The following is an 18,412-nucleotide window of genomic DNA, read 5'->3' on the forward strand; positions in this document are numbered from 1 at the left end:
TCAATTGTTGAGAAATACTGCAAAACACCGCCAGCACACAATGGTGAAAGACTTCATTGACATTCATGCTTCCACAGCAACATTTTCGATATTCTGATTCATTTGATTTCTTTGTCGTTCCTCACAGGTTTACGCTCTGAGTTAACTGTGGCTGCAGCGGTGCTAGTATTGCTGGTCATTGTCATTATCTGCCTTATTGTGTTGGTCATCATCTGGAAACAGGTAGGCTGATTTATTATTAAGCACCATTAAAATGTATTTATTGAACATACCTTTCAAATGTATGTCTATATATATAAAATCCCTGTGTGCGTCCAGGTGTCTGTGTGTGGGTGTCTTCTGGTGAAGTGCGCATGCGCGGGGCACGGCGTGATGCGTGAAATTACTGTCAGAGAAAGTTAGAGGCGTTTTACGGAAATACAAACCAGTATTACTGCGAGAGGAAATTAAAGGTACACAATACAGTGACACATATTACAGCCACATACAAGTCAGTATTACTGTCAGAGGAGATTAAAGGCATGTTACCGACGCGCATGCCTGTATTACCGCCAGAGAAAATTAAAGGTATATTACAGATGTACAAGCCAGCAGACGTACAAGATGGTATCCTTCAATAACGGCGCGCACAAAAAGGCGAGCCTCAAAAGGGCGACCTCAATTGGACGCAGTGAATAAAGGCGTGCGTAAATAAAGATCTGCACCTTTGTTGCTCTTCACATATTCCAGAGCCATTTGAACTAAATTATCTACGAACGCCTTTATTCGCCACGCTCAATTGAGGTCGCCCTTTTGAAGCTCGCCTTTTTGTGCGCACCCTTATTGAATAGAGCCATACAAGACAGTATTACTGTCACAGAAAATTAAAGACACACAATACATGGCGGAAGCCCACGAAGACCGGTCAGCTCAGCAAGTAAACATCAACAAAAGAAAGGCTGAATGAAAGAAAAATACGACCAACAAAAAGAATGAGGTCAAAGTCCCTTGCCATTTAATATAGACTGTTCCTACTAATGTTTATGCACTACTGTTCTAGCGCCCGTTATTGTAACGGGCTAAATGACTAGTTTCTGAAGAAAACAATTAAGACGTTGTTTTTTTAACCTCTCAGTTGTTAATTTTCATAAAAAGGTTTTCTTTTTAGCCCTTTAACCAATTTTTTCACAATTACAGAAGCCTAGATATGAAATCAGATGGCGGGTGATTGAATCTATCAGTCCTGATGGACATGAGTACATCTACGTGGATCCTATGCAACTCCCTTATGATTCGAGATGGGAATTTCCCCGAGATGGACTTGTGCTAGGTAAACTGAGCACTTTCTAGAAGAGCTGCATTAAACTTCCTCACTTGTGAGCCATTACCAATTGTCTTCGGTGTTAGACATAAGAGATAAAAACAACACAAATGCTTAAAATGTTCCCCATCTGTTGCTGTTATACCAGCATGGCTGGAAACACACATGTGGATGAGCTGTCTATGTGACCTTTCACCTATGAATGGGTGTTAAAGACATTAGCAGAAACTGTTAAAACTCCAGCAGAGCCACTCTACCATCTTACATCATAAAACGGTTATGATCAAAAGGATTAGTGCATGCAGTCTTTTAATTGAAATCATAGCTGTCCTGAAGACCAGTTTGTTTCTTTTTTCCAACACTTATTGATTTTGTCCCTAAATGTCTAACTTCATCCACTGTTCTCATCCAGTGTTGTTTCTTTTAATATACAGAGACCCATCTGGCTTTACTTTTGTCATTTCCGTTTACTTGGTGAGCTTATCTCCACTCATCACAAAATATGGGATTTATCTGATTTCTATTTGTTTTTTGTTTGTTTCACAGGAAGAGTTCTAGGCTCTGGGGCCTTTGGCAAAGTAGTTGAAGGAACAGCTTATGGACTCAGTCGCTCTCAGCCTGTAATGAAAGTAGCAGTGAAAATGTTAAAACGTAAGTCTTCAATCTTACTTACTGTGTTTAAAAATCAATAGTAAGAAATTTCATGTTTATTTATCTATGGTATGCTTCTATTCAACAATGATCATTTTTATTACTTATTCCTCATTCCCAAGTAGCCTTTTGCTTTTGATACTTTATGCTCTGAATATTTATATCTTGCTACTTTTGTGTGTTTAATCTGAGTGATGTTTTTGTGCAAGTGAAAAAAAACATATAGGCAAAACAATCAAAGAGAAGTCCTGGTTTCAAATAAAGTTATTTTATTTGTAACAACACCTCAACAGGCTTCTTTTAATTGTCAAGAACAATACAATAAAATCCAATGACATTCCTTCCTTCCTTCCTTTTTCTCTCCTTCCACTTTTTCCCAGCAAGCCCTATCCACATCTTCCCAACTCCTTCTCCCAGGGTAAGGCAGGCTGGCTCCTTTTATGATGTACTTCCAGTGCCATAGCATTGTACCCCAAAAGCAAAGGCAGAGCAGCCCATAAAGTAAGGAAGACCTCCCCCAGTTGCACCCCTGACAGCCCCCAGAACTCACAACAGGGCTGTCCTCTTAGACAACATGAACCTCTGCACTACAACCTAGTCTACTGGGAGACTCCTTGCCTCTAAGAAACTCTCATTGTCCTTCCATTATCCCTGCCTCACACCAGAGGCATGTAGCAGAACTCATCCTGGCTGCGACACTCGTCCATCTCGTTGCTCCCTCCTGCATGACGTCCTTCTGGCTGGGCAAACTTGATTCAGAGTCATAAAAAGGTTTGGGGCAGCCACCCGTATAATTGGTTTCCTGGCTGCAAAGTCGTAAATTAGATACAGCACTGATGTGCTCAAAACCGAGTCCAAAATAGAACAGAGGGAATAGGGAAAAGGTGGAGGCTTTTAAAGGGGAAGACAGGAAGTGAGATCAAAGGGGTTGGGCTCATGAAGGTCTTCAGCCATTGGTTCGAGCCCGGACGTGACGTCACAGGGGCCAGAGCCGGCAAGGTCTCCTTCCATAGGCTTGGTCCCGGAAGTGACGTCAAGAGGGCCAGGTGGAATCTCCGGTGAATGGTCTACAGGAAAGGGAGAAAAAGAGTCAGTCACATCCCGGTATTACTCGGAACTGCCCTTACTCAAGCCCTTGTCGTGTGTGACAATATATATATGCACTGTATGTATTCCAAACTTCACAGACTGCATAGTAAGCAACACGGATGTCTTAAAATGCAGTTTCATGTATTTGTAACAAATAACGTGCACAACGTCATCTAAAATTAATGAAATTTCAGCCATTTTTTGCAGTTAATACTTTATATATTATCTTCCAATTAGTTTAATGGAAATCTAACATAAGATAGAAGTGGAAGAATAGGACAGAACACATTAAACACAATGAACTGCCAGGGTCATTGTGTACCAAGAGTATACTTTATCATGCATTGCAACATAACATTACCTTTTATTTAATAACCAAAAGTATTATTTAATACTTTCAGTTATGATCTCATCTGATGGCTCACTGAACTCAAGTGATCATTTGTTCAGTTTTGCAGTATGAGGTTTGCCTTCTGTAAAATGATTGTGCACATCTATACATCTATAAAATACCTCTATTATTATATGCTTACTTTGTGCAACCTTTTAAAAACATAAGTTAAGATTTTTGTGAATTGTCCACAAAAAATAATGATTATCTATTGCTCATAATACTGCATCTCCCTGATGCCATGGCAGAGAGTGCCAATGTTGTTTTTGTCAGCTTCACACTTTACATTTCCTCTGCAATCCACTGGCGGACACTGACTTTTCTGTTCAGCATGAAGCTATTTTCTTAAATGTGGATACCCTGTGCAAAAAGGCAAAGAAAGCATGTTACACTATCACCATTCTTGCTTTAGAAGGAATAGGGTCAAAAAGAATGTTAAGCAAGGAGTTGATAAAACAAATGAGGTGCACTTGCTTTACAATCAATTCTAAGTTAAGCAAGGCCAAAATTCTATTAACATGAAGTCTACTGGAATATCTGTTTGTGGTAAACACGCAAACAAAGAGACTTTAATAAGAACAATGGAGAGCATTGGATTGATCAAAAATGAGTTTTTTAAGTTATAAAAATTGGTGTTAAGTTAGAGATTTAAATAAAATATTTTATATGCTTTTTGATTTTTTTATGGTCATTGACAATCAGTTGATAGCAACAGTACTTAGTTTTGAGTACTTTATTACATTTTTAAAAATGCTTAGTTGTAAATGTTGGTTGTATACCTTCTGCATTAATATTAATTGTAGCAATCAGATACTCACATATATATAGTCTATGGGTCAAAGGCTCAGATTCTCCTTTGGAATTACATTTATCTAGGCAAGTACATGAAGAAAAACATTAATACGCATCTTAAATCTCATGGGTGCAGTTTTGGCACAGGCTGAATCTCCTGCAATCTTCTGGCAGGGACTTACATACATCTGGAGAGAACAGCACAATGGAGCCAATTAAGAGTTTTAAAGTGCACTGATATAAAAGAGAAAATAATTAAATCAATAAGAAGAATATTTGTTTAAATAAGCAATTAAAAACAAAGCAAAGACAGAGATTACACTAAATCCATATGTAAAAGATGATAGATTCAGCTGCTTAAAATAGAGCAAATCAGATTAATTCATAATACTAAAAATCTTGTTCATAGTACCAGTAAATGTTAGAGCAAAATGTTTGCATTAGGATGACACTATAATAAATAAAACATACATTGAGTTTACATAGTAACTGTTAAACAAGGTTGCACCTTATATTTCTTTCTTTTTTAAGAAACACAACCACAAACCACAGACCCAATCAAATGGAAATAACATAGCAAGCACAATAGTATACTCTGAAAATCATCACTCAACCCCACCCAATGAAGACTGGAGACTACATGATTAGAGTGCACAGGTTAAAATGCCTTTTATTAGATTAGATTAGATTAGATTAGATTAGATTAGATTAGATTAGATAAAATAAACTGTATTAATCTACTTGGGAAATTCAGTATTAGGGTTAAGGTTAGGGTTTAGTATATAGAATACCACAGCAAATAAGATGATAAGGTTAAGCACAGGCCCGCTATGCTTAATGCAGAATTACATTAATGAGTTCTAAAAACGTTCTGGACTATTCTACATAAAGAGACTTTGGCATTTTCCAATTTCAGATAATATAAAACATTGCTTACCTACTGGGTTTCTTCCATTTGAGCGCTGTATTCAGTCTTTGGACCATCATACAGAATCAATAAAGAATAATACAAATTGTTGATCTTTCATTGCCAGCAACACATGGCATATTGTCACTTCTAGCCTTATCTTAGTCTAATTTGGGACATATCTGAGACTGACAAGCATGTCATTCATGAATGGTTTCTGCTTTTCATTAACTGCTGCTAGGATGGGCTTGAACTCCCTGTTATCCTAGTTTGGAATATGTGGTTGTGAGAAATTATTAAATTAATGATTGTGTACATAGAATAATATAGCTTATAGAAAATGTTTTAAAACAGTAGAGCATGTATGTATCCTATGATCAAACTAAATGTCTACAACAATGTAAAAATGACTTATTTTATCTAGAATATGAATTATGAAGTGTGGGGAGTTTACTACCTTTTAGTACCTGAAAATATGTTAACATTAAAAATTTTCAAATGAATGTGGAAAAAAATTTGGTCAACGTCACTTTTTTCAGATATCCCACACATTTTTCTACTTCATTAATTTTATCCTTTGCCGGTAATATCACTTGTGGAGAGTTGTGTTCTGCAGTTTAATGAAAACAATCTGATTCTGATTTCAGCTACAGCAAGGTCCAGTGAGAAGCAGGCTCTCATGTCTGAGCTAAAAATAATGACTCATCTGGGTCCCCACCTTAATATTGTCAACTTGTTGGGGGCATGCACAAAGTCAGGTACGTTTTAGTCACAGAAAAAGGTGAAATTTGAATTGGGATATAGTTGTAAACACTTCGAGTATTTAATTTAGCTAAACAAGTCCCTATGATTGCAGACTGTATTTGTAGTTGACAGTTGTCAACTTTATTTTAGTATAATAATTTCAAGTTTATGAATACTCTGAAATTTAGATTTTTGTAAGTTTTATTTTAATAGAATTTGAAGAATGATTTTATTTGTCATTTAAAAAATGCTTTACATATATCACAGTTTCTGTTACTTTAATAACCATATCAATTCTTTATTCTTTCTTAACTGTCATGCTACAGGTCCTATTTACATTATTACGGAATATTGTTTTTATGGTGATCTTGTTAACTACCTGCATAAAAACAGAGAGGCTTTTTTGAATCGACATCCTGAGAAGGTAAAAAAGGACCTTGACATATTTGGCATCAACCCAGCTGATGAAAGTACTAGAAGGTGAGAAATCAACAGCAGAAGTGCAGATTGGCATCATAATAAGCCAACACTGGGTGAATCTTAAACTTTTTAGTGCCATAGGCACCCACTTTCCTAGCTTTTCCCAGTCATATACAGTATTTTTCACTGAGAAAAGCATTTCAGTTTGTAGCAAATCTAAAAAAAGGAAAGTCAAGCAAATCTACAACATTACCTACACAGATCATTATTTGTTTCTGTTTTGCAGTTATGTGATTTTATCATTTGAAAACAAAGGTGATTATATGGACATGAAGCAGGCAGACGCTACCCAGTATGTACCAATGCTGGAAATGAAGGAGAGTTCAAAATATTCTGACATCCAAAGGTCCAATTATGACCACCCACCCTCCCATAAACATAAGTCTCTAACTGGTAAGCTTGCATTTGGTTGTCGACTAAATCATATACTAGACTGACCATAAATAAGTCCTGTTCAGAGTTTTGGGCATAGAACAGTCAGTATTTTCTTTAACCATCAAGAGTACACGTTGTCTAGCAAGCAGCTGCAGAAGGATACTTAAATGTTAGCTAAACAACTTTTTCTAACATAATTACACACTAGATGATTGCAGCACACAGCATAATAAGCAATCTTTAACAGAAACATAAAATCAGATCATCTTTCTATTTATAAACTTTCCTCTGAAAAGTGGTTGCACTGCCTAAATATATATTATTTTTCTCAATTATACAGAAACTGAAGTAAATAATTTGCTATCTGATGATAACAGTGAAGGCCTCACTTTAATGGACCTGTTGAGCTTTACTTACCAAGTAGCTCGTGGCATGGAGTTTCTGGCTTCAAAAAATGTAAGTAGTGCTTCCTACTGACACAAGTAGAAGTTTTCATAAATGTCACTCGGCTGCTAAAAAAGACATGTATGTAAGATTCAGTTATCAGATCTAATATACACAATTGTGGGATACTTAACATTTGCATCTTTTAATAACCAAACATTTTGCCCTTGAAATGGACCATTCAGTAGTATTTTTAAACACTCTGAAATGCTTTACACAACAACATTTTGTTATGAACTCTAACAATTTCTCATCATCTACTCAGGTGTAGGCAATAATGCTGGAAAATTTAGAGTTGTTCGTTGACATCTGTAGTGCCATGCATGCCAATGTAATAAGAAAACACAAACAAGGCTGAAGGGTTAGGGAACCGAAAGGTGATCCCTATATAATGTGAAAATTTGCAAAAAAAAAAAAGAAAAACTTTTGCAAAGGAAGGATATCTTTACAGATGGGAGTCTCCAACTAGACTGGGGAAAGGTGGCACTGCTGGCAGTTTTGAGGGTGATAAGGCGGAAAGGGGGTGATTGGGAGAGCTGGGGGAATTCATGTGTCCGAAAACTGGAAGTGACGTTCGTCTGCCTGTGATCCTCCAGATCAGGAGAGGATTGGTGTTAGAAGGCAGTGCCAACCCCGGAAATAGACAAATCCTGTAGTTGTCTCTCAAGCATGTGTGTATGACAATGGCCATTTTTTGGGTTTACCCAGGTTAGCCAGTTGCCCCTAAATCCTCTTCCTCCACTCTTCATGGCCTTGGAGATCCTTTCAACTGAGACTCATTCTTTTCATATCATTGTATACCATCTCTAACCATATCTTTTTTGGCCTATTCTCAGACGCATCCCCTCAGCCTCAATCTTGGTTCACCTCTTCATTCACTCATCATCTGCCTTTCACTCTCCATACTTGCACCACCTTAGTATGTTTGTCCTCGACACCACAGCAAGTCTTTCTTTTAACTCAACATTTGATGTCCTGTCTTTCTGTATTAGTCCACACATCAACCTCATCATTCTAATCTGTGTTCCTTTTAGCTTTGCCTCTTGTTCCACCTTAATTGGCCACATCTCACCACTTATACAGTTTTCATAAGCTTTTTGTTTAGTATCAAAAAGGCTCCTTTAGAAGTCAGAATGAGAGACAGTTTCACTACTGTCAATGTAACTTTCTCTGCACTTACCCAAGTAGAAGAACTTCCATACTTTCTCCAAATCTACTCTATGGCCAATATCTAAATTTGCGCTTACTACAAAAGTATTCGGCAAGCAAAGGTTACACTTACCTCCTTCACTCCACTACATCTTTAATGTCCCCACCTACTAGATAATGGATGGATGGATGGATCTAGTACTCACTTTTACAGAAGGTATGTGGAGAAGATGAAAAAAAAAAGTAAATGTGGGAACTGCATGTAGAATAGAACTCTTCTTTTCCAGTCAGATGACCTTGCATTAGTAAATATCTAACAGAGATTTTGTTTGTTGTAATTATACTCCAGATAATAATATAATTTAGATGCAATTCTTAAGTCAGTAACTCTGTCCTAAAATCTTTGGGAGGAATTGATATATACCTAAGTAAAAACTTATATAATTAATATAATAAACTTACCATAAATTATAGCTTGTGTTATTTGAAAATATGACATGACAAGCTAGCACCACATATATATAATAAATCTTAGTTTATGGTCTGATTTGAATAAAGAAAATCTTGGCCGAACACAGCCATACTGATAAAATTACATAGTTGCATAAACTGGAGCTAAATTTAGTCCATGTTAGTTCATCATCCAAGTGTTTTTGCTCTGTGCTGTTCGAATGAAACATTCTTCTCAGCAGTGGGTTGAAGTATTAACTACTAGGCAGAAAACTAAATAGAACTGATGTCTTGAGTGGAAGTTGAAAATTCTTTGAGAAATAGGTGTGAAACAGTAAATGTATAAACATAAAAGCACGTACAGATGTGGTGATCAAAATCATACAAATGCTTCCATTTTTTTCTTTTAACAAAACCAAACCTTGAACTTTCCAATTATTTTTCAGTGTGTCCACCGTGACCTGGCAGCAAGAAATGTCCTTCTCTCTCAAGGAAAAATTGTGAAAATCTGTGATTTTGGGCTTGCGAGGGACATCATGCATGATAACAACTATGTCTCCAAAGGAAGTGTAAGTATAATAAGAAAAATTGTACCATCAAAGTACATGATTTCTTCAGAACAACCTAATAGATATCAATAAAGTATAACATTTATGTAATTTTTATGATTATTCTTTTTGAACACTAAAATCTTGTAATGCTTAATAAATATAGAATTTGACAGCTCTGCAATAAACTGGCTTTCCAGCCATTGCAATGTTGCTGGGTTAAACTCCACATCACCTTGGGTCTGTGGTGGGAAATGGGCTGCAAAAATGTGAGCATAGCAAGAAAAGTTGTTGAGATTAACAATTTAAGGCAAAAGTGACATTTTCAAACACAATTATCTTATTGACTTTTCAGCTTGGGCATTATGTGATAATACGTAATTACTTTAGACACAATATGTAGGTGTCCACCTCCTGCTGTACAGCACTGGGTCATTGAGGGACAGAGCGTATCCACAATTCATACTGACTACCACTTTTAATGTTTTGATTACTTTGCGATCTTCATTTTGGTAGACTGTGGGACTAATTGAAATACAGTAAATGCATTTTCTATTAGCAATAATTTTAAATCATAACATCCTTTATTTGTTTGTCTTATGCTGATTGTTTTAATGAAAGTGAGTACACATATTACATTGTATCCTGCTGGGTCTTAATATGGTCCCTGGAAAACCAACTTCAAGGTTTTTGAACACATGCTGATTGTGCTAATTACTGTTGTTTATGCCAACAAATTGCTTATCCAACTGAGATGTTGTTTCCGAATCTAATTACAGATATATTGATTCTATTGCAGACCTTCCTTCCAGTAAAATGGATGGCCCCGGAAAGCATTTTTGACAATCTCTATACAACCCTGAGTGATGTCTGGTCTTATGGCATCTTATTATGGGAAATTTTTTCCTTGGGTATGTTCTATTTTGTATTTGATTGCCTACTTTTCTTTTTAGTTGCAATTAGACTTTACAGCACTTGTTTAAACATATACAAATTAGGCTAAAACTTATTTCTTTTTCACATTTTTATCAGTCAACATGATTATATTTATGATTTGTGAAAAGGTAACCACCGATAGAATTTAACAGTCTTATTAAATTCAGCCTTAGCATCACAGTAGTTAGGGCTTCACAGCTTGAAGGCTCATGGTCAGGACAAACTCTAGTTACTGTCTGGCTGGAGTTTGGACCTTCTCTAGACATTTCAACATCCTCCTCCATACCAAAGAGTAGCATGTCAGGTTAATTGTTGACTCAAAAATGGCCAAAAATAATTGAGCATGAACATGCCCCATTTCAGTCACATTTAGGTGTGATTCCTGCATTTTATCTACTGTTGCTAAGCTTTACTGCATTTTCTTGTAAGTTTTACATAGAAAAGGAGGTGAGGAAAATTGATAGATGGATGAGTTCATCCTTCCTAAAGATATCTTGTCTGAGAGAAAAAGACATCAGATGTAAAAGTGAAAAAAACTCCCTTGATCGTAATATCACCCATGAACAAACTGAATATGTGTTGTCAACTAAGGGGTCCAAAAATGAAACTTGGGGTGCCAACTGGGTATCCCAGTTTAATATCTGTGGCAACAGGTTAAAATAAACAGGTGCAGGATGGTGCAAACAAGAACAAAAAGAATGATAAGTAGACTTAGAAACATGGTAGGATGGTTTTTTGCCAAATGCGACACCACTTTCCCTGAGCATCTCAATCTTATAGTCCATGGACCGTAATGGGTAGAGTCAGTGGCCCTTACTACTCAGAGCTATGGGTGGAAAAAGAGATCATATTAGGAACAGTGCCCCCTCGTGTGCCTGAGTGGTTGTGCTTACCTCTAATGTGCCTGGAAGTTGACCTTCTGATGCACATGCATGACACATGATATTGGAAAAATGCAGAAGTCATTCCTTGAAAGAATTTATTCACATTAAAATCATTGCTTTTCTTCATAGCTGAATTAAGTTTTTAAAGTCCAAGACAGCATTAACATTTTAAATGAGTTAACACTATTTTGAATTATTAGGTGATAATTAATCTGCAGAAGCAGTATTAACTACATCTCTTCCTAATAGGAGGAACTCCTTATCCCGGCATGGTGGTGGACTCCAGTTTCTACAATAAAATTAAAAGTGGCTACAGGATGACAAAACCAGAACATGCAACTACTGACATGTAAGCTTTGTCTCTTCACAGTGTAGTATATCGGTCTGGGTGGAAGGTAGTCAGGGTAAAGCCTGCTATGAGGAATGCATGGCATTAGACTTTATATGTGAAACTTATAGACCTTATGTGTAAACCCAATATTGCAAAATCAGTTTTCCAAGTGTAATAATACTTCATTTTATTCTCTTAGCTATGAAATGATGATGAAATGCTGGAACAGTGAACCTGAAAAAAGACCATCATTCAAATGTTTAAGAGATACTTTGGAGTCATTGTTGCCGGATGAGTACAGAAAGGTAGGTTTTTGTACTTTTTCTGCATTGTATGATAAAAAAAAAGAAGTACAATATTATATATATGCATTCAGTTACATTCTGTTGGACATATTCAGAATTACTTTTTGTTATATCCCATCTATTGGAATGTATTTTATAATGCATGTAGTAATAAAATGCATATATTTTTTTATTTCAGCACAAACATTAGCACTGCTATTAAGAATCCTACATGTAATGTCTTATAAGTGCTGCAACAAACAAAGTGACACTGTAACCTAATAAAGCAAAATTAAAATAAAAAAGAAAATCTACGATATAAAGAAAAATTATAGAGGGTGTACTAATCTTATTCAAAGTACATTAAACATTCAAGTAATCTACTATCATTAACATAGCAAAATGAAAGCAGGAAAAAATGTAAATTCTATTAACAGCAGTAAAAAGGGCATATCAGCCACCAAAGACCCAAATTTGAGACCCCTATGGTCATACTATCAGCTACTGTATGTGTAACAGTCAGTATGTTTCAAATGGATTAGTACTTCCTCCATCAGTTTTTTTAATTTCCTATCATTCTTTCTGTTTAAAATTTCCTTTTTTAGGTGATAATGTCAATTGTATGCACCCTCTGTTGGAAAAAAAATGCAATGCATTTTATTAATTCATGTGATAAACAGCTTGGAACGGGTGAGTCAAGAATGACACCCTTCAGTGAGTGTGTCGTATGTTGCATCACAGGCATTGCAGACTGCAGTGACATTGTGTTGAATTCATTTCAGTTAGCTAATGCTTTTGCATTTAGATTTAAGCACTAAATATATATTATATTGTAGCGACTAAGGAGGGTGAGACACAAAACAAGTGCTGGAAAACGTGGTGCTCCAAAAGTGCTGAGAGTTTATTAAACAAGACTGGACAGAACAGCCATAAAAACTTCCCCAATTTGCTGTTTTTTTCTTTAGGGTCACTACACACACCTCCCCCACACCCCCTCCTTCCTGTCTCCTCCCTCCCCCTGCGCACGCACCTTCTTTCTTTCTATGTAGTTATAAAAACGCGGAGCCTTCCCTAAACAGAGTAAACAGAAAACATTAATTACAGTACGTCACAATATTATATTATATTATATTATATTATATTATATTATATTATATTATATTATATTATATTATATTATATTATATTATATTATATTGTAACATTTGGACCTCAAGCAAAGTCTTCTTCAAGGCACATTGAGAGGCAGCAGAGGCAACTTGTAGTTTTTAATACACCTCTTGCAATGCAAGGCTATACAACTGCACATATTGTAAGGAAACTTCTATGATATACTAGAAGTGCCATTTCAAAATTAAAAAAAAAAAAGATTTATAAAAAAAAACTGACATCTGCACACCTATGTGCTGTGATACACTTTTTAACTAACTATTAAGATAAAGCCTTTTTGTATTGGACTCTCACTTATCTTATACAAGAATGCTTTTCACAGTTGCAATCCTACATTTTTAAAAATTTGTTATTGCAACTACATTTTAGACTTAAGTTAAAAAAAATTATGTAAAGAATTTGATTACATTTGTTTTTTATTTTGCAGAGCTATGAAAAAATAAACCACGACTTTCTTAAAAGTGACCACCCAGCAGTGACTCGGACACAGAGTCATTCTGACGATGCTTACATTGGCGTTACTTACAAAAATGAAAACAAACTGAAAGACCGGGAGAGTGGCTTTGATGAGCAAAGACTAAGCTCTGACAGTGGTTACATCATTCCTTTGCCAGATTTGGACCCTCTCTCGGACGATGAGTATGGCAAACGCAATCGACACAGGTGTGTTATCATGTTATATCTTTTTGCTTGAATTAATGATATGTTTTTTGAAGAAGTGTCATGAAAAAGAAGAGGCCAGTTTAAACCATTTCAAGTAATTTGTACAAATTAAATGAAAATTATACCTTGATAAGAAATCCCTTGTATATTCTGATGTGAGAAAAATAACAAAAGAGTAGTGGGAACAAAACTGTGCTCATTTATTTTTATCAAGGATAGGGTGACAGCTGTTTTGCAGGCTCAGTATTGTTCCATGGTGGTGACCTACATCCACCATCATTCTCGATGTACATCCCTGTCCTCACCTATAGTTGTGGGCTGTGGGTAATGACCGAAATATTGAAATTTTGAATACAAGTGGCAGAATGCAGTTTCTTTGCAATGTTCTGGGCTGACACTCCATTTTAGGGTGAGAACATCAGCGATTTAGAAGAGCCTCAGAGTAGAGTTGCTGTTCCTCCGGATTGAGAGGAGCAAGTGGAGGGGATTTGACATATTGTTAGGATGCCCCCCAGGCATCTCCTCCTAGAGCTGCTCCAGATGTGTACTGCTGTGGCATATCTAGGACACACTGGAGAGATTATATCTGTTGCGGTGGCATAGGAATGCTGGGTAATTCTGTACGAAGAGTTAGAATCTGTAACTGGGGATAAGGAAGTCTGGGTTGACCTGCTTGGCCTCCTGACATCGTGACCCTCACCAGCAAAAGTGGCTTTAAGAAAATAAGGTAAAATGAGACAATTTTTGTGCCACATAGTTCTCCTGGGTTTTGGGTAACACAATGTTGAACACTGCCACTTCACCTCCAGTTCTGATTTGGAGCCTCGTCACTCCTTGTGTGAAGTTTGCACGTTCTCAAATGCAAAGTTTAATTAGGTCTTAGTCAAGGCTTCTTAGGGAGTTAAGCCTGGGGGGCTTTCAATAAACAGGGCCTGTTGAAGCCTATTGAGGCATTCTATGTGTGATTTTGGGTTATACAGAAATAAACTGTTGTTGTTTAAATTGTCAGATTAAAATGAACCCTGTGGGTATGTGTGTGCATTTGCCCTTCTCCGGCCACATTAAGAGGTGGATCTAACTATACAGTACTGCTGGGATACAGTTTAACTCTCTACAACCATGTAATGTAAAAAAATCAGATATTTTAAAAGATGAATGGATAGCTGAAGTGCGTAGTGCTTTATTGTTGTGAGTGTTGTTTAAATCTTCAAAGATAATAATCACTAAGACTAGTATGATATGGCTAAGATATACTAAGAGTCAAATCAGCAGGTTATGTTAGCAAGATTTTAATTTGTTCTTCTAAATAGTCAAATCTGTTTGAATGCAGAGTGGTAGAAAAGTAAATTGCGGATGAATAATTTGTGAATCAGCTTGGCTCAGCATCCACCATGTTGAATGTGCTACTGCCAAGTCAAAGCCAGAAGTGAAAAGGGAATTTAATATTTCAGACTAGCCTGATAAAAAAATGTTCTTCTACTTGAACCACTTATTGTGTCATGGCAGTGTATTTTGAGTTAAAACTGTTTTCTGTACCTCTAGCACAGAAATTACTCTTACTGTTTTTCAAATTAAAGTCATCAGCAGCTTGGAGTAGTAGCTTCATTTTCCAGACCCTGAGCGTCACCACCCAGCTTTTTGAACTAATTGAAGGATGTACCCATCACGTTTCATTTGCTTTTCCAGCATGTTTTACAGAGCTGTTGTAGTGATGTACTTACACAAACTACAAATTAATTTTGCCAGTTCCTGTTTTGTGCAGTAGTCAGAACTGGCAGCTTCCAACTACACTTGGCTGGTAAACAACTGAAAGCAGCTGTGATCTGTAAGGCCTGAAAAGAAAACTGGCATCTCTCTTTCTCAAAGTCATCTAAGATAAAATGTTTCCTCTCCATGATTATTTATATGTCAAATTTTTTGTATTTGTAGCTCCCAGACCTCTGAGGAAAGCGCAATCGAGACAGGATCCAGCAGCTCCACCTTCATTAAACGGGAGGATGAAACAATTGAGGACATTGACATGATGGACGATATAGGGATAGATTCATCAGACTTGGCAGAGGACAGTTTCTTGTAATCGCTAAGCGACATAAGCTATATTCAGAAGGGAAGTTCCTTTATCCAGTCCAGAAACAACCACTCTGCTGCATTGTGGGCCTCCCTGCCTCATATTCACCACTGTATTTTCTGTTTGAAAGCTGGAGCCAAAGAACAATCGAGGAAAGAAAAACTCATTGAAAAGTTTGTTTGCATTTTACGAGCATTTATGAAGCAGAAACATCAGGAACCTTTAGGACTTATGTCACTGTAATTGTGAAGAAGTTAATAGCCTACATGTGACTTGTCCTAGCAAATCAGGACACGGCATCTGCATTTTGTCTACACAATTGAAAAACCACTAAGGGCATTTAAAGAAGAAACTGAAATGACTGCTGCAGTAATGATAGCCCTGTTCATTCATTCCAGGCAGATATGGTTTGCTCACAAATCAACGCGTGTGGGTGTCCTCCCTGTTCTTCATTTGCTCTCCATGGAAATCCCTTTTTAATAAAGCACAAAGCAACGTATGCGTGTTGTGTAAAAAAGAAACAGAGAATTTTGAAAATGTATTTTTTTATTTGCTGATACATGCAGTTATGCAATTTTATGACTCTTTCGAGTTAGGCGGTCTTAGGTAGGTGCAAATAAACACAGCCAGATTTGGCATTACTGATGACTGTTAAGATGATATCAAACCCCACTGTTTAACAGGTTTCACTTTTTACACATCATAAATGTTAATGCGACATGTTCAGTGAACAGTGTTGGGCCATTAGTGTCTGTGTCTTTTTGGTTTTAAGCACAAATATGTGTCAAACTCAGCTTAGCCCATATTCGAGTAGTTTTTTTTGGGAAATTCAAATTTAGAATTTGTAAATGCAAAATACTTAATGGCATATTGGAGATTGTATTGCCTCACAACTCTTGGATGCCATGTTTGAGATGATACTGGGCAGCTTTTAGCACAGACTTTCTGTATTATTTTTATAATTTGGTCCCATGATGCTAGGTTGATTGGGCATAGTAGTCTTTGTGAATTAGCGTGTGCCTGATCCTGCCTTATCATCCCTATGGGATCAATAGATACACTTCACATATGCAGTGGCCATTCCATATTTTTGTTTTCTTTTTGGTTGAATCCAATTCAGCATAATAAATTACTTCTGTTTAGTTCATTTATGATAATTGCATTACACAATCTTAGCTTTAAGAAAAAAAGGCTTGTACCAAAAGTCACAACCCTGCTTTAATCGGATTCAGCACAGTGAATCTGAAACCTAATCCTTTATAAATGATAACAACCAGTGTTAAGAAGACTTCTACACAGCTTGCTTGTTGTAGCATTGTCTAGTTTAATATCAGTTTTACTTAGAAACTGTGGTGTAATTTAAGAATTAAAAAAAAAAAACTGTTGTAGCTAAAATTTATATATTTTGTTTTTACCATCTCTAACTTTTCAACAGTGATTACTGACATCCACAAAACCTCTACAGCATGTTTTAATCTTCCTAATATCGCCTAAGAATATTAAAATTGTTCTTATAAATGTAAGATGTGTAATAAGCCTGTACAGATATTTCTTTTACCTAATGAAAAACATTAGATGAATATATCATGATGTTATACATCAATATGTATATATATGTATTTCTTATATAGTCTTTACTATTCTGCCAAAACATTTAAGACGAGCTGTATCACTGCCTTTGTTTATATGTGTTTTACTGTGATGTACTCCACAGAGACATTAAACTTTTGCACTTTGTTTTCCCAGTCCCCTTCCCTAAATTTTTTAACAAACAATAAAACCCCACTTTTCCAACTTGCCAGTGTTGTGAAAAATTGGAAAAAACGCAGTCAACTATCTAAATGGTACCAAGATTTGTAACTCTGCAGTTTACCGATTTTGTGTTTGTTTGTTTCTAAATATACTTTATGTAAATTCAGATGTTCTATATTTCAATAAATGACATAAAATATGTTGGTGTTTTTTTGTTTTTTTTTAATTCAAATGAAAGTATCTTTCTTTAGCAGAGGATGCTAGAATCATACATGCATTTAAACAATCACACATGAGTTAATGGTTGGGAGCAGGAATTGATACAGAGCATCGCCACACCCACCACACAGAGTAAAAGGCGAGGCTCAAAAAGTAGAATGAGTCATTAACAAATTTGAAATCTATGTAACAAACCAAGTTTATCAGGTTAATTAGTGATTCTGAGGTTCTCCAATATGGCCAGGTATGGTGTCACACATGAGCATCTGTGGATCACCCTCCAGGCTCTTCTGAACTACCATCCCAGGATGAGAGGGGGCACTTGTGCTAACCTACTCCTATTTACTTTCAGGACCAAGAAGACGCCCATTGAGGGTAATTAACCCCGCCCCTTCCAGCTTCCCGCCTATAAAGCGCACAACTGCTGGAAGGAGGCAGTCAGTAGTGATCAAACTGCACTGTAGAGTGGATCTCCCTATCACTTGAAGAGACAGAAATTAATCTCATTAACTTAGCCAGACGGCTGAACTTATTTTAGCTTTTCTTCTTGTGTTGTTTGTGGCCTTTTTCCATTACATTTTGCTGAATGAATTAAATGGGGACGAACAGATTGGCACCCCAACTTTTATTTGTGGGAACCTGCATTATCTTATTTGACCACAATGGATTTGTTTGTTAGCTTGCAGTGCATTAGACTGGTGGGCACCCTTCGCGTTAGTTAGAGCATTGAATCAAATCTGGTCTCCTGTTGTCAGGAAAAGATGAAGTGAGTTAAACAAAAATTG

At 36.5% G+C, this 18,412-nt stretch overlaps 1 protein-coding gene across 3 annotated transcripts in view; it reads left to right on the forward strand.

The window, feature by feature from the left end:
• pdgfra (platelet-derived growth factor receptor, alpha polypeptide) overlaps positions 1–17,609 on the forward strand; it is a 41,609-nt gene extending 24,000 nt beyond the window's left edge. For all 3 annotated transcript variants that reach the window (XM_028802229.2, XM_028802230.2, XM_051927634.1), the window contains exons 17-29: positions 128–222; positions 1,177–1,309; positions 1,847–1,951; positions 5,778–5,888; positions 6,201–6,354; positions 6,581–6,747; positions 7,070–7,185; positions 9,219–9,341; positions 10,120–10,231; positions 11,390–11,489; positions 11,671–11,776; positions 13,353–13,588; positions 15,518–17,609. In XM_028802229.2, the coding sequence (XP_028658062.1) occupies positions 128–222; positions 1,177–1,309; positions 1,847–1,951; positions 5,778–5,888; positions 6,201–6,354; positions 6,581–6,747; positions 7,070–7,185; positions 9,219–9,341; positions 10,120–10,231; positions 11,390–11,489; positions 11,671–11,776; positions 13,353–13,588; positions 15,518–15,665 (1,706 nt within the window). In that variant the 3' untranslated portion in view covers positions 15,666–17,609. The remainder of the gene's footprint in view (positions 1–127; positions 223–1,176; positions 1,310–1,846; positions 1,952–5,777; positions 5,889–6,200; positions 6,355–6,580; positions 6,748–7,069; positions 7,186–9,218; positions 9,342–10,119; positions 10,232–11,389; positions 11,490–11,670; positions 11,777–13,352; positions 13,589–15,517) is intronic.
• The last annotated feature ends 803 nt before the right edge of the window (positions 17,610–18,412 follow it).

This window comes from Erpetoichthys calabaricus, chromosome 5 (assembly GCF_900747795.2).
Source record: "Erpetoichthys calabaricus chromosome 5, fErpCal1.3, whole genome shotgun sequence".
Classification (NCBI taxonomy): domain Eukaryota; kingdom Metazoa; phylum Chordata; class Cladistia; order Polypteriformes; family Polypteridae; genus Erpetoichthys; species Erpetoichthys calabaricus.